Source organism: Triticum dicoccoides, chromosome 4A (assembly GCF_002162155.2).
Source record: "Triticum dicoccoides isolate Atlit2015 ecotype Zavitan chromosome 4A, WEW_v2.0, whole genome shotgun sequence".
NCBI classification, from domain to species: domain Eukaryota; kingdom Viridiplantae; phylum Streptophyta; class Magnoliopsida; order Poales; family Poaceae; genus Triticum; species Triticum dicoccoides.
The window spans coordinates 24,048,675-24,072,724 of record NC_041386.1 but is presented as its reverse complement, the minus strand read 5'-3'; the positions used below and the strand labels follow the sequence as shown (position 1 = coordinate 24,072,724).

The window sequence follows — 24,050 nt, the reverse complement described above, 5'->3', positions numbered from 1 at the left end:
CAACCTCGGTGTGGACCGTATCAATCTGCCGCCCTTTGTCGACGCGCCGCCGCGAGCGAAGAAAAAGTGGGGTTACTACCCCAAGAACCCATCACAGGAGGTGCTAAACCTGTGCGCGCGGGTGTCGGAGATGAGGGAGCGGGAGGGGCTCACCGGCACCGATCTCATCATCGCCTTCATCAAGCGCCGCGTGCTGCCGCTGCAGCAGCGTAGCCACCTCATCGGTCAGATGGCCGGGCTTCAAGACCCTGACCGCATGTTGAATTTGCGGTTGGCGGCGGACCAGGTCACGCGTTGGGTCAACGATATCTCCAAGGCCGGGCTATGGGACGACTAGGTGTTCGGCAAACCTCCGTACAGCCAGGCGAACCCGGCACCCATGGTGAGTCCTTGGTCTTCGTATTTTTCCACTGCTCATCTTCTTGTTTGCCCTGACGCGACGCGGGAAGTGCTTCTGAATGCCATCCGGCATCCTTACGACCGGGCGCCGAAGCAAGTGGTGCGGGCCGTCTCAGAGGAACCCGCAGCCCACAGCGGAGGGGTGGAGGCAGCTGGCGACATCGGCGCGGGATGCTATGCGGGTAAGTTTCGTCCTTGTTTCTTGAACTGTCGGTCATGAGGCGGCACTAGGAGTGCTGATGCGAATTGTTGATGTAGCAGCACCGGGCGGAGGAGGCAGTGCGGCAGGAGCTGAGTCGTCTCGGGGAGCACCGGCAGCCAGTCAGCCGCATGGGTAGGACAATGTTGTGCCACGGGCCCAGGCCGTGAAGCGCGCGGCAAACCCGACCGGGAGCGTGAAGCCGCCCGCCAAGAGAAGGCGTTTGACTGATATGCTTAAAATAAATCCTTATGCTAAGTACATGAAAGATATTGTTACAAATAAAAGAAAGATACCGGAAGCTGAAATTTCCACCATGCTTGCTAATTATACTTTTAAGGGTGGAATACCAAAGAAACTTGGAGATCCATGAGTACCAACTATACCGTGCTCCATTAAAAGAAACTATGTTAAAACTGTTTTATGTGATCTTGGAGCCGGTGTTAGTGTTATTCCTCTCTGTTTATATTGTAGACTTGATTTGAATAAGTTGACACCTACTGAAATATCTTTGCAAATGGCTGATAGATCAACTGCTATACCTGTCGGTATTTGTGAGGATGTGCCTGTTGTGGTAGCAAACGTTACTGTTTTAATGGACTTTGTTATTCTTGATATTCCCGAGGACGATAGTATGTCTATTATTCTTGGTAGACCCTTTTTGAATATTACAGGGGCTGTTATTAATTGCAACAAAGACAATGTCACTTTTCATGTTAATGGTAATGAGCATACGGTACACTTTCCGAGGAAACAACCTCAAGTCCACAGTATAAATTATATTGGAAAAACTTCAACAATTACTATTGGAGGTTTTGAATTCCCTCTTCCTGCTGTCAAGAAGAAATATGATATTCTTATTGTTGGGGATGTGCACATCCCCGTTGAGGTAACCTAGTGTTATTCGAAAATTCTCCGGTTTCATGCGATTCGGAAAGAGTTTGTTAACAAGACTTGATCAACCTTGTTAGTGGATTCCTTTTGATGAGCATGAGATGGATGAAGTTAGAAAGCACAACTCTCTGTACCCCCTTTTTACTTTCTGTTATTTAGATTAAATAAAGCAAAAATAGTATTTTTTGTCTGTTTTCTGAATTATCCTTGCATTAAAAAATACCCCAAAAATATAAGTTCTCCAAATGCCCTGAAAATTTTATATGATTTTTTTCTAAAATATTTAAGAATATTTGGCACTAAGAACACACCGGGGGGACCCACCCCCCTGGGGCGTGCCCCCTGCCTCATGGACCCCACGTGGGTCCCCTCCACTTATTCTTGCACCCACACACTTCGTCTTCCTCCAGAAAAAATTCTCCCATAGCTCAAACCCGTGTTCTAGCTCATCTTGCTGCCATTTTCGATCTCCTTGCTCAAAACTCCATTCACAAAACTGCTTTGGGGGATTGTTCTTCGGTATGTGACTCCTCCAATGGTCCAATTAGTTTTTGTTCTAGTGTTTTATTTATTGCAAATTTTTGCTGCTTAGGTGACCCTGTTCTTGAGCTTGCAAGTCAAATTTATGTGGTCAAAAGTAGTTTTAATGCATGATATGGCCTCTAGGCACTTGTAGGAGTAGTTGCTATCAATCTTGTTGAGTTGGGTTCACTTTTATTTTGAGTCACTAAAATTTTCAGAAATTTTTCAGAGGAAGAAATATGTTTAGGAAAATTTACCAAGGTGGTTCCTCAAGGAAGCAGGCACCTAGGCTCGCGATACGTGAGTCAGACTATGAACTTGACGTTAGAAGATTTTATGGTCGGAGCGGGTATTAAGGATGAACTTGACGCGTATGTGTGTAATGCTAACCTTGAGGGCTTCGTGTCAGATAAGTGCCCGCAATACTGTTACCTAACTGATTCATTTGTGAGAAGGTTTAAATTTACATCCTCGTGCAATTCTCACACTGTTTTATTTGATCTTTATGGTAAATCATATACCATGGACCTAGAAGATTTTAATACTGCTTGTAAACTCCCGCACTGGGGCAATGTTAGTGAACCTCGCAAATCTGAATATAAAGGCCCTGTTTGGTTCAGCTTTTATAGACAGATTCCGCTGCCGCATAGCAGAATCTGAACCAAAGGACGAACCCAACAAAATCCGATTCCAGAAATCCGCTGTCAAAATCTGAACCAAAAGCGGAAGCAACCCAGGACGTGCTTTCCAAAATCTGATTCCGTTGCGGGCCAAAATCTGAAAATGTTGTATCACCTAGTTTGTCAAATGACCTACATCTTTTTCACATCAGATTTTCCACAGCTGTTTTTCCACAACAGATTTTTTACAGCTGCTTTTAGAAATCCACAGCCGAACCAAACAGGGCCAAAGACTTTCTTGCTAGTATCACTATGGGGGAATCTAGAGAAATCACACAAGCTACCATAGGGAGCATTCATTTTCCTGCCATACATTTTTTTAATCTCTTCGTGGGTAGATGCATTAATGGTAAAGATGAGGCTTGCCACATGTGCGTTCCAGATCTTAGTGTCCTCAAGAGTGCGGTATTAGGTGATAGACAATATAACTTGGGGGCTATTTTTGCACGAAGGTTGCATCTTAATAGTTTAAGTGGAGACTTGTTTGGTGGAATTTATGCAACCCGTGTAGCTAATTATCTTGAGATACCCATACATGAGAATGATATGGAATTGCCTCCTGCTTATCTAGATTATAATGCTATGGTTCGTCATCAGTTTGTTGAGAGGAACGAACAGTTCCTCCAATACCGACTAATCTTTGATAGACGTCGTACTGTCCATGTTGCTCTCCCTGCTCCTGCTTTCTTTGACTTTCAGACAAAAGGGAGATATGTTATAACCAGGGAGGAGGCGAACGAGTATGAGAGGAGGATGGAGGCAGCTCGCCTCCAAGATCCAGCTCATCAAGCAATAGCCGCTGCATCTCAGTACGACCCCAGCTACAACTTTGGATATCCACCAGGCTATGCGTGGGCATAGACCAACTTAGGCCAAAAGCCTAAGCTTGGGGGAGTACGTATTTCTCACCGACATTACATTCATGTTCACACACTCATGCCAGTTGTTAGTGCTCATACTTTTTCATTGTACTATCCATGATAGTTTATTTTCTTTTCCAGCATTCTTCTTGTGTGTTTGAAAAACCTTAAGAAAAACCAAAAAAATAGTTGTAGCTTTTAGCTAGTTTACTTTCCATGTCTGTAGTAGTAGTAATTAAAAGAAAACCCAAAAATATTTCTCGTTCTTCTTTTGCTTGTTGGGAGCTTTCTCGTGTAAATAGTTTTGTTTCTTTTCTTTTCTTTGGGGGTCGAGAGGAGAAGACCATGATGAAAATATTGAGTGGCTCTCATATGCAACAAAGAGCCCGTATTACCTTGTCTTCTCCCTTGTGTTGAATGCTTGCAGATTCCATCTTAGTCCAATGCACGTGCATTATTATTATTATCCACACCGTTCGATCGTGCAAGTGAAAGGTAATAATGACGATATATGATGAACTGATTGAGATGAGAGAAGCTGGTATGAACTCGACCTATCTTGTTTTTGTAAATATGATTAGTTCGTCGTTCCTGATTCAGCCTATTATGAATGAAACATGTTTGCAATGACAATTAGAGATTATAGTTGCTCATGACATGCTTAATAAGATATGAGTTTATAATTGTTTACCTTGTGTGCCAACATGCTATTAAAATGGTTGTGATGTGGTATGATAGGGTGGTATCCTCCTTTGAGCGATTCGAGTGGCTTGACTTGGCACATGTTCACGCATGTAGTTGAAACAAAATCAACATAGCCTCCACGATATTTATGTTCATGGTGAATTATATCCTACTCGTGCTTGCACTCAGTGTTGATTAATTTTAATGCATGTTCATGACTATTGTCGCTCTGTAGCTAGTCGCTTCCCAATCTCTTTCTAGCCTTCACTTGTACTAAGCGGGTATACTGCTTGTGCATCCACTTCCATAAACCCCAAAAGTTATTCCATATGAGTTCACCATACCTTCCTATATGCGGTATCTACCTGCCGTTCCAAGTAAATTTGTATGTGCCAAACTCTAAACCTTCAAATGAAATTCTGCTTTGTATGCTCGAATAGCTCATGTATCAACTAGGGTTGTCTATATCTTCCATGCTAGGCGGGTTATTCTCAAGAGGAGTGGACTCTGTTCCTCACTCACGAGAAAATGGCTGGTAATCGGGATGCCCAGTCCCATGCTTAAATTTAAATAATTGCAAACAAAACTCCCCCAGGATTTTTGTTAGTTGGAGGCAACCGTTGTTTCGGACAATCCATGGATTGATGTTTGTTGGTGGTAGAGGGAGTATAAACTTTACCATTTTGTTTGGGAACTGCCTATAATGTGTGTAGCATGGAAGATATCGAGATCTCTCGGTTGTTATGTTGACAATGAAACTATACCACTCAAAATATTATTCATCTATGTTTCAAAAATCGAGCTCTGGCACCTTTACAAATCCCTGTTTCCCTCTGCGAAGGGCCTATCTATTTACTTTTATGTTGAGTCGTCATACTCTTATTAAAAAGCACCAGTTGGAGAGCACCGCTGTCATTTGCATGTATTACTATTAGTTTACATTGCGTATGACTGTGTCTGGATCTCTTTTACCATGAATTACAATGTTTAGTCGGTCCTTGATCTTCAGAGGTGCTCTGCATTTATGTTTTGCGGTCTGAGAAAGGGCTAGCAAGATACCATCTTGTTATATCATATTATGATTGTTTTGAGAAAGTGTTGTCATCCGAGATTTATTAATATTGCTCGCTAGTTGATTATGCCATTGATATGAGTAAACATGAGACCTAAATATTATTGTGAATATGGTTAGTTCATAATCTTTGTTGAAAACTTGAATGCTGGCTTTACATATTTACAACAGCAAGATGAAATAGAGTATGTGAAAGTTTTTCTTTATCACTTTCAGTTTGTCAACTGAATTGCTTGAGGACAAGCAAGGGTTTAAGCTTTGGGGAGTTGATACGTCTCCATCGTATCTACTTTTTCAAACACTTTTGACCTTGTTTTGGACTCTAACTTGCATGATTTGAATGGAACTAACCCAGACTGGCGCTATTTTCAGCAAAATTGCCATGGTGTTATTTTTGTGCAGGAATAAAAGTTCTCGAAATGACCTGAAAATCAACAGAGAGTATTTTGGAATATATAAAAAATACTGGCGAAAGAATCAACGTCAGGGGGCCCACACCCTGTCCACGAGGGGGGGGGCTGCCTCATGGGCCCCCTGATGCTCCATCGACCTCAACTCCAACTCTATATATTCACGTTCGGGGAGAAAAAAACAAAGAGAAGGATTCATCGCGTTTTACGATACGGAGCCACCGTCATGCCCTAATCTCTCTTGGGAGGGCTGATCTGGAGTCCGTTCGGGGCTCCGAAGAGGGGAATCCATCGCCATCGTCATCATCAACCTTCCTCCATCACCAATTTCATGATGCTCACCGCCGTGCGTGAGTAATTCCATCGTAGGCTTGCTGGACGGTGATGGGTTGGATGAGATTTATCATGTAATCAAGTTAGTTTTGTTAGGGTTTGATCCCTAGTATCCATTATGTTCTGAGATTGATGTTGCTATGCCTTTGCTATGCTTAATGCTTGTCACTACGGCCCGAGTGTCATGATTTCAGATCTGAACCTATTATGTTTCCATGAATATATGTGAGTTCTTGATCCTATTTTGCAAGTCAATAGTCACCTACTATGTGTTATGATTCGGTAGCCCCGAAGTGACAATAATCGGGACCACTCCAGGTGATGACTATAGTTTGAGGAGTTCATGTATTAACTAAGTGTTAATGCTTTGGTCCGGTACTCTATTAAAAGGAGGCCTTAATATCCCTTAGTTTCCAATAGGACCCGCTGCCACGGGAGGGTAAGACAAAAGATGTCATGCAAGTTCTTTTCCATAAGAACGTATGACTATATTCGGAATACATGCCTACATTACATTGACGAACTGGAGCTAGTTCTATGTCACCCTATGTTATAACTGTTGCATGAGGAATCGCATCCGACATAATTATCCATCACTGATCCATTGCCTATGAGCTTGTCACATATTGATCTTTGCTTAGTTACTTTTCCGTTGCCACTGTTACAATCACTACAAAACTAATACTATTACTTTTGCCACCGTTACCGTTACTTCCATATTACTTTGCTACTAAATACTTTGCTGTCGATATTAAGTCTTTTCAGGTGCGATTGAATTGACAACTCAATTGTTAATACTTGAGAATATTCTTTGGCTCCCCTTGTGTCGAATCAATAAATTTGGGTTGAATACTCTACCCTCAAAAACTTTTGCAATCCTCTATACTTGTGGATTATCTGTGATCCGCGCAGGGCTTCGCCTAAGCACTACGACAATATGACCGGAGGAGTAAACTGTGGAGGGGGCACCGCTAGAACACACAACAACGATTGTTAGCTGTGTGCGGCGCCCCCCTCCACAGTTTGGAGGGGAGGAGAGGCGGCCAAGGGGGCGCCCCAAGTAGGAGGAATCCTACTTGGGCGCCTCCCAATTCGGCCTTCCCCCTTCCATATTCATCCGGAGGTGGAAGGAAGGAGGAGGGAGGAGAGAAGGAAGGGGGAGGCCGAATTGCTCCCCTTCCTTTATCTCTTCCTCTCTTTCCTTCCCCCTTATTTTGGCCTACATGGGGCGCACCATCCCCCTAGGGGTTGGTCTGTCCCCTTCTTGGCCCATTAGGCCCATGTAGTTGCCGGGGGGATGCCCGGAACCCCTTTCGGTGACCTGATATGTACCCGGTACCCTCGGAACACTTTTGGTGTCCGAATATCATCGTCCAATATATGAATCTTTACCTCTCGACCATTTTGAGACTCCTCGTCATGTCCGTGATCTCATCTGGGACTCCTAACAACATCCGGTCACCAAATCACATAACTCATATAATACAAAATCGTCATCGAACGTTAAGCGTGCGGACCCTACGGGTTCGAGAACTATGTAGACATGACCGAGACACCTCTCCCGTCAATAAACAACAGCGGAACCTGGATCCTCATATTGGTTCCCGCATATTCTACGAAGATCTTTATTGGTCGTACCGTAATGACAACATACGTTATTCCCTTTGTCATCGGTATGTTACTTGCCTGAGATTCAATCGTCGGTATCTTCATACCTAGTTCAATTTCGTTACCGGCAAGTCTCTTTACTCATTCCGTAATACATTATCCTGCAACTAACTCATTAGTCACATTGATTGCAAGGCTTATTATGATGTGCATTACCGAGAGGGCCCAGAGATACCTCTCCGATACTCGGAGTGACAAGTCCTAATCTCGATCTATGCCAACCCAACAAACACCTTCGGAGATACCTGTAGAGCATCTTTATAATCACTGAGTTATGTTGTGAAGTTTGATAGCACACAAGGTATTCCTCCGGATCCGAGAGTTGCATAATCTCATAGTCGAAGAAATATGTATTCGACATGAAGAAAGCAATAAAACTGAACAATCAAAATGCTAAGCTAACGGATGGGTCATGTCCATCACATCATTCTCCTAATGATGTGATCCCGTTATCAAATGACAATTCATGTCCATGGTTAGAAAACCTTAACCATCTCTAATCAACGAGCTAGTCAAGTAGAGGCTCACTAGGGACTCGGTGTTTTGTCTATGTATTCACACATGTATTAAGGTTTTCGGTCAATACAATTCTAGCATGAATAATAAACATTTATCATGAATAAGGAAATATAAAATAGCACATTTATTATTGCCTCTAGGGCATATTTCCTTCATAAAAACCCGCGCTACTACTATCAACTTAGTAGTTGGGATGGGCAAAAACCCGCGCTACTAGTAAGTAGCAGTAGCGAGGGGTATAAACCCTCGCTACTAGTAAGCGTCTGCCTATAAGCTTTTCCCTAGTAGTGATAATGTGTAGACCAACATTGAGTGGACGAATCCATCAACAAGTTGAGCAAGAGGAAGCAAAACTTGTGACCTCGTCCACAGCCGCGTGCAGTGACCACCTTATCTCCAGCGGACGAACCACGTTACAGAACTTGGAGACGCTGGTCTGGATAGTATACCGGCGATACGATAATGACCTCACATTATGTTATTAAATGGCATACATGTCGTAGGGCGCAATATGTTTTCGTGCGTGAAATGATTCATGCACTTGCTGCCAGAAGGTCCCCCATTTGCTCCTACCTACAAAAGCCATGGATACGGCCAACCACGCATCGCACAACAACTCATCCTCCATGGTCGAGTAGCTCGCCATCCTTCATACTCTAAAAACGACATAATGTTCGAAAATAAGCTCAATGGCATTTAACCAAACACCTGCCGGGCCGAGCGTGGTGTCCGTCATGGAGGTCGTCGATAGGGGGGCAAAGTGTACCAGGGTGCAAACGACAACGGGGTGGAAACGTTGTCGTAAAGGCGAGCAGGCACATCAGTGTCGGTTGTGGAAGTCCGGCAATGCCTCTTTGGCAGCCGGAGACGTACATCGGCGAAGGTGGAGGGGCGGATGCAAAGCAAGGGGGAGGTGTGTGTGTGTGTGGGGGGGGGTCCTACGTGGTTGTTCTTCGGACTCCCGCAACCCCCCTTTGTTTCCAATATGCGGGAGAAAACACGTCAGACCGCTCAGCGGAGCGATACAGGCCCGCGTTGGATGGCTTCCATGGTCTGAACCGCGCGGTCCGAATGTATACAAGCGGTCTGAGGGTCGGTGCTGAAGATGCCCTTACATCTGACTATTATATTTTGCCGGCTATAAGGTTTGTTATAGATGATGTGGCAATATCATATAGCCAACAACTAATTGAGAATGACACTTTGGAGCTCGGCCTTCATGGAGGCCGAATTAAAAAAAACAAATTTCATACATTTTAGCTTCAGAAAAATCTAAAATTTTCTATACAAGCACACAAGGATGTGATGTGTATGTGTGTAAAACTTCATAATGAAATACCTTGAGATGCGATCTGTGCAAAAAGAACAAATTCACGACCTTTTGAGATGAATAGTATCATGTGTTGAAAAGCCATTTTTTTTGCACAACCGTCATTTCAACGTATTTCGTCCTGAAATTTACACACACATGTGTTATGCCTTCATGTATGTCCGTATTTTTCAGTATTTTTTGAAATTGGAAATATATGAGTTTTGTTCAATTTTGAATTTTTAGAAACCGGACTCCATGAAAGCCGAGCTCCATAAGCAATTTTCCGCAGCTGACTATACTATTAACCATCTTCTAAGTATAAAGTTTATAAGGAGCGGGAGCTTTTAATATCCACCTCTCTCGCCTTCTTGTTCATGGCACTCCATTTCCTTTCAGTTTTAATAGTAACAATTTTCAATAATTAAATGGACAGCTATGTAGATTCTTCGTATTTACTTTTTATGGGGGAAGCTCAAGTTCATGGTGTCCCCACAGTTTTTTCAATTTTGTGCCACAAACTCCTTTTGTCATTTTAGATAAAATACTTTAAAAATTATATTTAAAAAAGTACTCAAATGCATAAAATTCAAATAAAAAATACATCTAAACAACATGAGTATGCGTATATGGAAAAATATATCATCCGACCCATCCATTCTCCGAAATCCTATTCTGCCGTTCCGATATCCTTTGCTTGTCTTTTTCAAAACAAAACAAAAGAAATGCCGTACACGGTTTTTGCCACCACAGCCATAGACGCACCGCAGCAAATCTGGATCGTTGCAAGCAATATCGAACGAACGGTTCATACGATGCCATGTCACGGATCCGCGGCACCCACGAATCCACCAATCAGCGGTGACCTCTCTCCCACTATAAACCCAGCACCGTGCTCCGTCTTTCCCCAATTCCATATCCGCCACCCACCTTCCCCTGCACACAACTCTCCACCGTAGCCCCCAATCCCCACCCATCTTCCCGGAGCAGCGATGGCCCCCAAGGCGGAGAAGAAGCCGGCGGCGAAGAAGCCCGCGGAGGAGGAGCCCGCGGCGGAGAAGGCCGAGAAGACCCCTGCCGGGAAGAAGCCCAAGGCCGAGAAGCGGCTGCCGGCGGGCAAGAAGACCGCCTCCAAGGAGGGCGGCGGCGAGAAGAGGGGCCGGAAGAAGGGCAAGAAGAGCGTGGAGACCTACAAGATCTACATCTTCAAGGTGCTGAAGCAGGTGCACCCCGACATCGGCATCTCCTCCAAGGCCATGTCCATCATGAACTCCTTCATCAACGACATCTTCGAGAAGCTCGCCGGCGAGGCCGCCAAGCTCGCCCGCTACAACAAGAAGCCCACCATCACCTCCCGGGAGATCCAGACCTCTGTCCGCCTCGTCCTCCCCGGGGAGCTCGCCAAGCACGCCGTCTCCGAGGGCACCAAGGCCGTCACCAAGTTCACCTCCTCTTAGATTCCGTTGCCTGTATCTAGTACCAGATGTGGTTGTTCACTCTGGTTATCGCCAAGTAGAAGTAGTGCTAGTGCTGGATGGGAGTTGCTGAATGCTTACCGATGCTTCGTTCGCTGTAAGAACAGAATTATGAACCTTATGGTGCCGCTTTTGCAAGCTGAGATTTAGCAGCGTCGCTTATGATCTGACTGTTGTTTGCTTTTCTGCTCTTCTGAACCGAACTGTGCCACTGGACTGAACATCTGTATTGTTAATGGTAGGTTTCAGTTCTCTGAAACTTATTGGATTGGTTGCAACAATTCAGGTTATGAGTTTATGAGTACCGCTGTGTTCATGTCAAGGTAATGATGAACAACACCAACGCCATGATTTTGCCTTGCTCGTGCTTTTGGTTTGTAACGCTAGAAGTTAGCATTGATTTTCAATTAGTATCATCATCTAGCCAGCATGTTTGCAGCACCTTGTTGACACTATTAAAATGTCAAGTTTGACAGTTGCTGTAGTTTGCAGCATCAGTATCATCCAGAAGTTGGTTCCTATAAGCAAATTTGGTTATCTCTAGTACCCTTTTATCGAACATAAGTTACAATTCTGAATTTTATGGACTGTTAGTGAATCCATTCAAGCAATGGTCTGCTACCTGTAGTTGTTGACCTGGCGTGCCGGTATCATGGACTAGTTCTAATTTTTTATCTAGCGACTGTTCTGCTTGTAGGGTTTGGACTTCAAATGGAATGTGAAATATCCGCACAGAACTGAATAATTCAGAAGTTTGTGACCTGAGACGGCAGTATTATGTACAGTTCTGCATCTGGGATAGCAGTAACGAACTAATCTGTGCACCTCCATCATCACTTCAGAAGTACTGGCACGTCTGTTTAACCGCGGCAATTGTTATAGCCACATTAAAAGAAATTGCGCAATTTTTTAATGATAATCGTGCTAAAATTTCATATCCATGATAGACAATTAAGTATGGGTAGCAAGATATGCACAGTTCATTTTAGATAGTTCAATTTGGTTATGCATCTGTCCATTGGCTAACAATTGTTCGGTGAACATAGATCATCATAGACACTCCTAGAGAAAAAAATATATTGTACTCTATTAAGTTTCGTAGAAATTGCATTACTGCTTTTGCAACAAATATGAAGTTCAAGTGGAGTCTATAACACTGAATTAAGGAATATGCAAGTGATCTTTTTTACATATGAATATTGAGGTGGCATGGTGGAGTCAGGGAGGGGAGAGTATATAGCATAAAAGATAAATCTATCAGTATTAGGACAAGGGTTCTAAAAACTATCTATTTTTAAAATTCGACGAAGACTACCACAAACTTGGTTTCCCGTTTCAAAAAACACTGATGAGGTAGTGGACACGACTCGGGAAACTGTATCGAATAATTAAGTTTGACTGTTTTTATAACCGGTGGGACCCACATGTCAGCCTCACTAAAATCCGCAATGAAGAGGAATCCCACGCTCCCAGCCACCTCTCCCTCTTCCTCCCGACAAAGTGCTGCCAACCACCTTACGCGCTCACGCTTGTTGCATCCGGCCTCATGGTCAACCGCGCCCGCCGCCCGTTAAGTATGAGGTGGCTCCGCTCTCGCAGAGCCATGTCCACTACCTCTAAGTTTGCAGTTCATGCAACACAATAAATGTCTGTTCGAGGTGGAGGCGCGCTGGGAGCGGCCGGGCGCATCGTTCGATAGCGTCCGTGAAAACCCAATTACTGCCGACCTGCTTGCTTGTGGACCCCGTGCTTGCGGAGGCTTGGGCTCTTGATCCGTCCAAGACCATTGTGGGGTTGCCGAGCTCATCCAAGCTGGGATGGTCGAGTTTGAGCGCACGGTCCGTCAATAAGTTGGTGAGAGGTGATGCAAGGTGGAGGAAGAAATGCGTCTGCACCGCGAGCGCGACACCGCGACCGATGAGGGACGCCATGACACCATCCTCAAGCGGTGTGGCGGCGACGATGACGGCTCAGACAAAGCCGACTACGACGACATGGACGATGATGGCGGTGTGAGGTCATCGTTTGCTACTTGGCCTAGTAATTTAGATGACGATACCGTTGACCCCTCGGTCACCGTCCACTGGTCTTATCTACGCAGTCATCGTTTTTTTTTTTTTGCGAAAGCAGTCATCGGCTTGACTGGGAAATTAAGGTCACGTAAGCAAGAAAAACATATAGAAATGTATCAGAAACTTATACAGTGACTATGTACAATACCGAGAGCATGTGTAGTGACCGTATTTAAAGTATAGTGAAATCCAATGACCAAAGTCAAACGCCGACTCAAGTTCAAGTATACTATGGATAAATTTTGCTCCTATCGCAAACCACAAGAACACAGTCTGAATTCTGGCGTAAAACTGGAAAAGAGAGAAATGGTGCGTCACATATCCCAGCTTCCGCCCGTGCTCCATCACACCACTCATCAGAGAACCGAAGAACACCTAAAAAAAAAGAGAACCAAAGAGGGGTCTACGCAGCCCACAGTTCCACCACGCCCGAGCCAATCAGAATCGAGAAACCAGCGCGCCACGGATCGCTCCCCCACGATCCGCGTGACTCATCTGAAACTAAATCCTCACCACCCATTTCCCGCAGATCCAACGCTCGGAACTCCTCCCCCCTCCCAAAGCACACCGCGCCCAGAAACGCGAAATTTTCCCCAGACTCGCGCCCACCGGCCGCCTCCCGCTCCTTAAAACCACCGGATCCCCTCCCCGTCTTCCTCATCCTCATCCCAGCCCCCAAGCAGTTCCCCTCCTCAACCCCCGAGAGTCCGCCGCGCCCACCCGCCAGCCCCGATGGCCCGCACGAAGCAGACGGCGAGGAAGTCCACCGGCGGCAAGGCGCCGCGGAAGCAGCTGGCGACCAAGGCGGCGCGCAAGTCGGCCCCGGCCACCGGCGGCGTGAAGAAGCCGCACCGCTTCCGCCCCGGCACCGTCGCGCTCCGGGAGATCCGCAAGTACCAGAAGAGCACCGAGCTGCTCATCCGCAAGCTGCCCTTCCAGCGCCTGGTGCGGGAGATCGCGCAGGACTTCAAGACCGACCTCCGCTTCCAGAGCTCCGCCGTGTCCGCGCTCCAGGAGGCCGCCGAGGCCTACCTCGTGGGGCTGTTCGAGGACACCAACCTCTGCGCCATCCACGCCAAGCGCGTCACCATCATGCCCAAGGACATCCAGCTCGCCCGCCGCATCCGTGGCGAGAGGGCCTAGGTTGCCTCGTGGTTGTCTGATCTGGAGACTGGTGTAGAGATGTTAGCTTCGTCTCGTTAGCATGTGTCTGATCTTGCATCGTGGTAGGAAGATCCCTCTTTCGTGCCAGTATGGCTGTGTTATGTTCTAGTGTGTACTGTCTGATGTTACCCTCTTGTTGCCATCAGCAATGTGAAAGTTGGCTCTCAGATCTTAACTTTGTGCTTCGTGATGCGCTTTGCTGTTTCCGGGCCTCAGATCTTAATTTCATGCTTCGTGATTCAAACCTGAAATATCAACGAACGGGGTTTCTTAGCTTTATCCATGGCGTTGATTGGAATTTCCTGGATTTTAAGCCTGAAGCCCCAATGAAGTGGCGCTTTGTTCCTCCAGTTTTCAGTTTGTTCCCTCTCATGTTTAGTACGCTTTGGAATGAATCTTGTATACTTTGAACGCTAGTGCACCGATCTAAATGATTTGATCTTGTTACTGAAACATCTGAATTGTCTGAAATCTATCCCAGGTTAGTGCACTGTTAGTTTTTTTTGTTAAAGTTGAGTACTGTTAGTTTGAACCATTGCATTTGCTGTATCTACCACAATCATTCAATTCATTGATGGCTTAGTGCCTTGGTCAGTAGCTGTACTGGGCAGCTTCTTATTGATATTACTTGCTTGTTGCATTTCTACTGAGATCATCTTTAACCTATGAGTGACATGGCAACTTGGCAAAGCAAGGCCTGCCAATTTGTATGCTTATGTCATCTAATCTTTGGAAGTCCCTATTTCCCTCTCCTGAACTAGCAAAAGTAAGATTACGGCTTCATTTTCTTGACTATAAAGCAGTGTGATTGACATATTTTTAACCACTTCTGAAGCTAGTCTTACGACAGTATTATGCGTTGACTAAACTAATAGCCATTCAAATCAGCCCTCTATACAAGTCTTTCCAAACCTATATATTTGTGTCATTTCAGAACCAAACCTATACTAAAGTGATGATGCCATTTTCCTATTTTTTAGCAAGCATTTTCCTATTTAACAGCACATAGCAGCTGTTGCATCATGTATGGCTGACGAACCAGGCGTCAAGCCCACACCTGGTAAGCTATCTAAAAAAAAAAAGTATGGCTGACGAGCGATGGTTACTAGCAAAGATCAGCTCAACTGCCGCCGTTCTGCTTCTCATTGCTCCAAGGTTTTCTGTTTCTGTTCTCTTAACTCTTTAATGCAAATTCATTGTGAAAACCGCATTATCCGGAGCTCTGCCGTGTACACTCCAGGAGGGCGCCGAGGGCTACCTCGTTGTTCTCTTCAGGGACGCACAACTTTGTGCCATGTGTTGTGAGAGGGCTTAGTTGCTTGTTGCTTCCTAGTTTGTGATCTGAAGGTGTAGAGATGATCTGTGGTGAGAGGGCCTAATTCGCGCATCCTTTTTGTTGTTTCTCGCTGGCTTATAACTAGTTTTCTCGCCGGTGCCGTGATGCAGTACTAATGTTAACCTTATTACCATCATCAGTGGGAACATGGGAAGTGATCAAACTGATCTTAAACCACTGCGTGTTTGTACGATTTCAGCAAACGGTGTGGCTTACCCCACTGGTTAGATTTCTTGCTGAAAATTTCTTCAAAACTGCTCCGGTTTCAGCTTCAATGATGTCTTGGTTATGTCAATTTTCAGCACTTTGTTTGCTGGAGATGGTGCCATTGTATCTGACGAGCATGATGTTCAAATGCTCCAGCTCAGTTCAATTGTCACACTCCTAGCTAGCTCTCGTAGCGTGACAAGGGCACAAGATGTAGAGGGGATGGAGAAGAGCATGGCAGAGAGCAGTAGAGATGCAGGCTAAGAAGTTCAGTCGTTAAGAGCATCTCCAGCCGTTCGGCCCCTCAAGGTGCTAAAAGAGAGCGGTCTGAAGGCGAACTGGCGCTAGTTCGGCCCCTGGAAGCGACCTAGCTCCCCGTCACACCCCCAGGACGCGGAAAATTCGAACTTAGTCGTTCCCGCTCACAAAAGACGCCACAAGTCGGGCGATCGCAAGCCACAGTTCGGCGTACAAAAAAATAGAGCGGCAGAAGTTCGCGTGTGCAACACATCACTCGGCGGGCTCTGCCCTAGGCGTCAGCGGAGTTGGCGTGCGCGGGCTTGGCGGTGTCGGAGCTGCTTCTGCGCTGGGTGGTGTCGGCGCGTCTTCGGTGGTGCTGGGCTTCGTGAAGGCGTCATCACGCGGGCTTGGCGTCGGCGTCGGCGTGTGCGTCGGCATCGGCGACCTTGTCGGGGGAAGCTGGTTCAGGATGATGCCGCACTCCGCCAAGTACCACGCCTTGACCGCCTCGTCGGTGCTCTGGAGCATGTACGCCCCGCCCAGCAGGAAAGCCAGGTCGGTGTTTCTCTTCTTCGCGGCGACGTTCGTCCGGAGCAGGTCAAGCTTGACGGCGCTGCTCGACATCAACGCCGACCACCGTGCCTCGGTCTTCTCTTCACGAAGGACGGCCCGGGCCTGCGCGTCGGCGAGGTAGTGCTCGATGGACTCCTGCACTCGAGCGGTGGCCGCGTCGGCGTATTTCCCCTTCTTGGCAACTTTGTTGCCGTCCGGCCGCCCTTCCGATGCGCCAGGAGTCGGCGCGTCCGGCTTGTAGGTCTCCTTGGCCTTGTCGAGGGTGCGCCGGATTTCCGCCCACTTCTCGCACTTGTCAATGCGCTTGTAAATTTGGAGGTACTTGAATTCGGCGTCGCTGTTGCTCTGCCGATACAGGGCGAACATGCGCAGCAACTGCGTGGAGGAACAAACAGTTGGCGCGCGTACACGGCGAAGAGAGGCGGGAGACCGGCGTGGCATACCTGATCCTCAACGCTGGCACCGCTCTCCGGGCGAGCCGCGACCTCCTCGCCGACTCCATGCCATTTGTTGCACGCCCCCTGGATACGCCCCCAATGGTTCGCCATCGCCTTGGAGCCGCGCTGCATGTAGACCCTTTAAAGTAGGGGTCGACGAGCTTGCGCTCGTCGAACTCGACCTTGATGCGGTCCCAGTACGTGTCGATGCTCTGGTTCGTGTCGGTCGTCGGGTCGAGGCAGACGACTTTCCATGCTTCGGCGAGGCATTCCTCCTCCTTGGACGCCCACTTGATGCGCGGCTCGCCTGACCTGGCCGCCCGCTTCTTCTTCTTGCGCCCCTTCGCCGAAACAGGCGTCGGCTCCTCCTCCTTCTCCTCCTCCTCCTCATCGTCCTCCTCCTCCTGCTTCTTCTGCTCGTCCTCGCCGTAGACGTAGCTGAGCTCGCCGTCCATGCCGCCGCTGTGATCCACCACCTCGTCCTGCGTGGCGAACCAGGGAGACGCGGCGGCCGCGATGATGTCGTCCATGTCGGCCTCGGTCTCGTCGGTGTCGCTGAGGTGCGAGAAGGGCAGCGGGCCACGGCGTAGCGGGGCCGTCGGGGAGGAAGCGTAGGCGGGCGGCGAGTAGTTGTATGGAGGGTACTGCACGCCGGCGAAGATGGGAGAGGGCGTGCGCTGGGCCGGGTATCCATGGGGGAAGGTGACGTTTGGGTTGCACCCACCGTGCGCGTCCCCATCGGCGTAGCCCGGCGAGGGCGATCCCCATGGCTGTGGAGAGCCGACGCCTTGCTGGCCCCAGGGCGCATATTGGGCGTGGCTTCCGGGTGGATTCATCATCCCCGCGCGAGTCGCCTCGGCCTCGGCTTGGTCCACCAATGAGGCAGCCGTAGCCGCGCGCGCCGCGTTGTCGCGAGCCTTTTGGCGATGGCCTTGTTTCGTCGGTCGGCTGTGACAACCTCCCGCCGCTGAACTTTCGTCCTCCACTCGGCGTTTGACATGCCGCGTGGCTTGATCGGCGGCGCCTTCGGCTTCCTCTGCTTCGGCTGGGCGACGGAGGCGGTCGCGGTTGCCGTCGCGCGGGGGGCGACATACTTCTTCGGTGGCATGGTAGCCGGCTGGGAGGCGAGCGGGAGGGAGATTGGCGGGAGGAAGGAAGAGTATGGGAGGGAAGTGGAAAAAAGCGGGAAGAAACGGCGGGAAGAGGCGCCCGCCTCGCTGACAGGGCGGACCCACGCGTCCTTTTCGCTTGTGCCAGGCGCCCCCCAGGGCGCCGGGTTCGGCCTGGGTCCGTCGGCACCAGTTTCAACCCGACCCGACGAAAAACAGCCTTCTAGGGGCGCGACTAAACCGTTTTTTCGACGCCGGCGCGATAAAAATATCTAAAGAGGATCTGTTGGGGGCGTAATTGGAGATGCTCTAACTGACGAAACTGAAGAAGTACATGTCGAGCGAGGGAAGCGAGGAAATGAGGGAATCCTGAGTTCGTCTGATCGCCACAGGTTCAAGCCCAGTGCCTAGTCACAATACATAGTTGCTGGGATTGGAAGCATAGAAGAGAAGCTGCTCGCCGAGATCAAGTTCCTGTCGGACCGTTTTGACGCGCTCGATTTGATACAACAGAAGATCAGCAATCTCTTCACCAAGTGGGAAGGCCAAGCACAACAAGTGGAACAGTTCAAGGATTACTTTCACCACCTTCACCTGAGCCGGATTAGCTAGCAATTATCGGTTACTTACAGGGATTTGTTATTGTTAGAAAGGATAGGGAGGGACGATTGACGTAATACGTTGGATGTATTATTTAGCCTTAGGGGCGAGTATATATTAAGTATAATAGGGCAAGACGCCTCTTAGAGATAAGATGAAACAATTTCTATCTAATCCCGGACAATTTTAACTACCAAATATATCTCTAACACCCTTGCAGTTGTAGCGGTAGCGTTGCGAACAACAAGAGCGTCGCGGATGGTTAGGCTGGAGAGAATAGCAGCCGCGGGCTGACATCCCCGCAGTCGCAGCGGGAGCGTCGTGGACGGTGTCACGTTGCGAACGCGACGCTAGGGTTTAGATTGGTTAGGCTGATATCATATTAGAAGGGACATGAATGAATGATTGGCGTAAAGCGTTAGATGTATTATTGAGACTTGAGGGTGAGTATATATTGAATACAAGACTGCAAGCCGCCTTCTAAAGATAAGATGAAAACAATTTCTATCTAATCCCAGGCAATCTCTAACTACCAAATATATCACTAACAGTTATGCTGTGCCGCGAATCAACCTGTGGTTGAGTTGGTTAGGTGGACAGTGGTATTCCCAACCCAGCAAGGTTCAAATTCTAATTCTGGTGCTGTGTGCGTTCATAGGGATGAGTGTATGCGCGTGTATATGAGCGCTTGTGTCTGTACTGATGCTCAAAAAAAAAAGTTATGCTATGCCCAGCTTGACTTATTTGGTCCCTGTTGCACTTTCTTTGGTTTTCCGTTTAAACATTTGAGCCAAGCCTTGTCGTGGACTCGTGGTTGGATGCTTGGTGTGGTTGTTATAATATACTAGATGACCCGTTGCGCCAACGGCGCAAAGGGCTGCAGCAAACCAGGTACTCATAGGAAGTTAGTATGCACTGAGATAAGGCGTAATCAGTAACTGGTTGTTCAATCCGTAACTACTTGCTGATACAGAAAAGTATCACCAAGCAGAAAGGTTAAGGGACATGATAGTCTATGGGCAAAAGACTCATATACCAAACCGAAATAGAGGATCTGAGATCAAATACTTGATGTGTAAAATTTTGCTAACGAACCAAAGAAAATCTGATTCATCTCTTTATTTATTACTGTAAAACAAAGCAACACAGTAGTAGGATGATACAAATCCACACACATGCATGGCGGAATGCGCCGTTTGTCTCTGCTCTGCCTCCCTCCTCTCAACCATCCACCATGACCTGACTTAAGAGAGTATAGTCAGCGATGAATAAGGTCTGAACTTGAAACAACTAATGTCAGCAAGACCCCAAGGCTTGAAGCTTTGCATATAATAAAAAACCAATTCCCAACTATTTTTGCCCAAACATCCCAAACAAGCACCATGTATTTTAAAGAGAAATTCAGTCCAAGCAGCTTCATTAAGCCTTCAGGTGCATAATCAATCACTGTAGTGTTCTAGCCTTAAGAAACTGAAAAAGAAACAATCAAAAACAAAAGTAAAATCATGTGTAGCAGCAGCAAAAGCAAAACTAATCACATTCTGTCATTCTGACCTATCATCTTTTAAATCAAACTACACAAGAATAAAATTATCTAACAGAACATGAACACCATGTATCCTATTCAGAGCGGTACCAAAAAGGAGAGACATCTTCACTGCATATATATGCTAGATAATCAAAAATCTGAAAGCATCTTAGAGGAAGCCCTCACTGAGAACCTTGGCAGACGTTCATGAAGCTGCACCTACATTAGCTAACAATTACTCAAATCTGTCTAGTACACAAATAACACAGTTGAACAACAGATAAATAGGAAGAGACATACATGAATTGCAGTCAGATTTACATGCCTGCTGCTCCTCGACACTGCAACCCTTCCTCGAGGGCCGACACGATTTGGTCTGCTTGTTTTGTTTACTCCGGCTATTCATTGTTGGTGCTGGATTTTTATTGTCTTTTGGGAGGAGCACATTCCTATTCCTTTTTTTTTGTGGGAAACGTTCCTATTCCTTTGAGCTGCATTCCAAAATATTGTACATACGTACTGCTACTGTATGAGTGGATATAGAAGAATAGATAAAAAATCAACGAAAACAATACAGATAACTAACAAAAATTGCAGGAAAACTAATTATGCCTGCCTTCTTTTAGATAATATAAGATAGTTTAGGGGCTAAACCAACTAATTAATAAAAAGGAGAGCATGTATGTAGTTCATCTAGTTATTATGAAACATGTGCTTCATAAGCATATGAGTGTTGTGATATCTGTCAGATTTTTCGGATTAGAAGGCAGTGTTACATAGCAATGAAGCAAAATTTAATTCAGATTTCAATCAAGGAAACAAAAAATCTGAATTATTAATTCAGATTTGAATTAAGCAAAAAAAATACAGAATTAGCCACCAAGGGGAACTTGGGAAGAGTATGTACCAGGAGCCAAAAATCAGAGGCGTATGCGTATGCAGTGACGTGATGGACGAAGATGACTACTTGAGCTTCTCCAGATCACAACACCTGAAAAGGTGATGCAAGCAGCAACATGAAATAATTAGAATGCAATGTTAGATATCCAATCAAGGAAAAATAAATTCAGATTCGAATTAAGCAAAAAAAAATTCAGAATTAGCAATTGAGGGGAACTTGGGAAGAATATGTACCAGTAGGAGGGAAAAATTGAAGGAGTATGCGTACGCAGTGAGGGGGCCGGCGAAGATGACTACTTCGGTGTCGTCCAGCCCGCACCACCTGAAATTAGAAATATTTAGAAAACCTAACTCCTTCTAAATATTTACAGGAGTTTCTTCCCAACTCCAGTCAGACTACTTATGGTTATCAATATTCAATAGTCAGAACACATAACTAGGAGTCTAAATACCGAGGTACAAATTCAACAAAAAAAAGCACCCACAAAATGGGACATAAAGGAACATAGGCAGAAATCCAGCATCGAAATCTTCATGCTTGATGCAAGGAAGATAATCAAACGTATGCAGACACTAAAATGCAAGCAAGATTAACTGACAGATTAAGTACCAATTAATCGAAGCAAGTCGATGTGCCTTCAACCTTCTTGCCAGCTGACAAATGTCTGCGGAAACTGGACAACAGACTGAGTTCAGCAAAGTAAGTGATTAGTTCCTATAAGTGCATTTCCCAGCTGAGTGTTGCATGCTACATAGAGGGTCAATCTCCACGTCGAGCGGACAAATGGAAGGAACTACAGCCAACAACTATATGCATCTCAGCCACCGGAATGTAACTCTAGATACCTGCACAACAAGAAATATCACCGGTCAACAAAATATGTACTATCCATTCAGAAAATTCATTGAGTATAGAAACTGTGTCAAAATCTCCAAAGTTGAATCATCTCAGCATCATTAAACAAAATCGGCATTTGAGATGGGGAACAACAAAATGTCTATCATTGTTTTTTTACTCTGCGCATTATCAAGTAATAGTTTCACCACTACTATAATGATAGCGTAGTTGGATGGGGAAACCATTCGTAGCCTGCTGATTAAAAACTAATAGGAACATGCTAACAAAACAGATGCGGCCATCATCGTGCACCTGCAAATGATTTAGTGCTGGCCGTCCACCTCGACGGCTTGTATCGGCAGCAGGCCGGCCCTCATCTGCCTGTCCAGCACAGCAGCACGGTTAGCTCCAGAGAACATAATCTTGGTGTGGAATCGTAGCTTAAAGACCAAATCCTGTGTATGAGAGGATGTGTATGAAGTCAGAGAATAGAAAAAATGTGGCAAACAATAGCTCATCGCATCATTTCAAATACCATACTACACCCAAATTGCGGCATTACTGGAAAGAACCAGCATCTATAAGTAATATCACTGTATTTGGGAACCAACTATCCTATTTCCAAACCCTAGAACATTCCTAATCAAAACAGGAAATCATCTCCTAACCCTGGTAATTTTTTTAGAAAGTAATAGCTTGAGACAACCTGAGAACTACTAATAAAAAAAGGAAATCCACACACACCAACTCCCGTGGCTCAAATTAAATTGAATCTTAAAATACTAATTAACCACTCAGTAATAGTTAGTTGCTTTCAAGAAATGGATGGCTTCGTTCACTTAGATTTCCAAGAAAAAGAAATCAAAAAACAAAAGGGAGTAAATCTTTTGTTCTGAATCTATCCCCGTCACTCTCATAAAAAAGAAAACTGCAAACAAGAACAGAACACATGAACTTGGATGAGGAAACATCAATCTAAATCCAAAGTACATCCAAAGCTCCGCAAACGCCTACCCAAATTACTTGAAGAAACATCTCCTTATTTTCCCCATGAGCTAAACCGCACCAAGAACAGCGCGTACCGAGAACAGCTCGTGAGCGGGGAACAACAAAAAGGTCCATCCCTCCGCCGCTCATGTACAGCAGCTCGCGCCACAGGTTGCGCCGCTTCTCCGTGCACCGCAGTACTGTACTGCAAGATGCGCTGAATTGAATAGCTGCAAAAGCAAAATCCAATTGGAGATGCTTAGAGTGGAATTCAGTATGATGGCTTGTCCATTCGACAACCAGAACTGTAAATCTCAAAGCATTTATATGAAACCGACTTCAAAATATGAGGTGAATAAATTCTAGTAGAGCAGATGTACTTACTGCACCACATACTGCGTCTTTGCACAAACTAATTAACTAAATCCTGCTTCAAACATCCCATATGGTTCACTATAGTAGCACACATGTTTACAGAACATGAAGTATTTCAGTTTACCTATGCCAAATTTACTTGCTACTCATACGGTTGCAGATTCTTATGAAAAATTTGGGAACCAAATAAAGTTGTAGTCCTTCCTGGTCAGGAACATGCCGCCCTTCTTTCTGTTCAAGAACCAGTCCGGCTCCTTGAACTCTCCAGCCCTGCACTCCCCCATAGAACACAAGAGCACGGATCAGCACCACACCCAACCCACCCACTACGACGAGATCTGATGAGAACGGAGAAGGATTTTCTAACCTATTGTTCATGTCGATGTACCACTTCTTGCAGACGATGTTGGAGAAGCAGCAGCCCACAGAGGTCAACGCGAACATGATGTTCTGGTTGAACATCCATGGCTTCGTCGCCGGAGACGGGACCCTCCGCCTCACCTAGCTCCCTGCCGCCGGCGCCCCACCTCTGGTCCTTCCCCGAACGTCCCTCGACGATGAAGGAGCAACCAACCGGCACCAGCGTTGGGTGGGGAGAAGAGGGGGGCGCGCCGGCCGCCCTGCTCTGGGCGACAGGAGGAGCACCGGCGGCGGCTCGGG

At 46.3% G+C, this 24,050-nt stretch overlaps 2 protein-coding genes and 1 long non-coding RNA gene across 11 annotated transcripts; 2 read left to right on the top strand and 1 right to left on the bottom strand.

Annotated features, from left to right (window-relative positions):
- The first annotated feature begins 10,464 nt into the window (after nt 1-10,464).
- Nucleotides 10,465-11,206, top strand: LOC119284700 (histone H2B.1-like). The gene has a single exon (XM_037563854.1). The coding sequence runs from the start codon at nt 10,542-10,544 to the stop codon at nt 11,004-11,006; it is 465 nt and encodes a 154-aa protein (XP_037419751.1). The 5' UTR covers nt 10,465-10,541; the 3' UTR covers nt 11,007-11,206.
- Nucleotides 11,207-13,750: 2,544 nt separating this feature from the next.
- Nucleotides 13,751-14,438, top strand: LOC119284699 (histone H3.2). The gene has a single exon (XM_037563853.1). The coding sequence runs from the start codon at nt 13,829-13,831 to the stop codon at nt 14,237-14,239; it is 411 nt and encodes a 136-aa protein (XP_037419750.1). The 5' UTR covers nt 13,751-13,828; the 3' UTR covers nt 14,240-14,438.
- Nucleotides 14,439-19,784: 5,346 nt separating this feature from the next.
- LOC119284698 lies at nt 19,785-24,044 on the bottom strand. Of its 9 annotated transcripts, XR_005139176.1 has the most exons (10): nt 23,758-24,044; nt 23,515-23,660; nt 23,111-23,245; nt 22,341-22,483; nt 21,801-22,036; nt 21,425-21,512; nt 21,198-21,281; nt 20,591-20,781; nt 20,484-20,509; nt 19,785-20,001 (listed from the first exon to the last, which is right to left on the bottom strand). It is a non-coding gene; the product is annotated as an uncharacterized LOC119284698 (long non-coding RNA). The 9 variants fall into 9 exon arrangements; XR_005139171.1 differs by having other exon boundaries at nt 19,785-20,509; XR_005139175.1 differs by lacking the exon at nt 20,484-20,509 and having other exon boundaries at nt 19,785-20,005.
- Between the last annotated feature and the right edge of the window lie 6 nt (nt 24,045-24,050).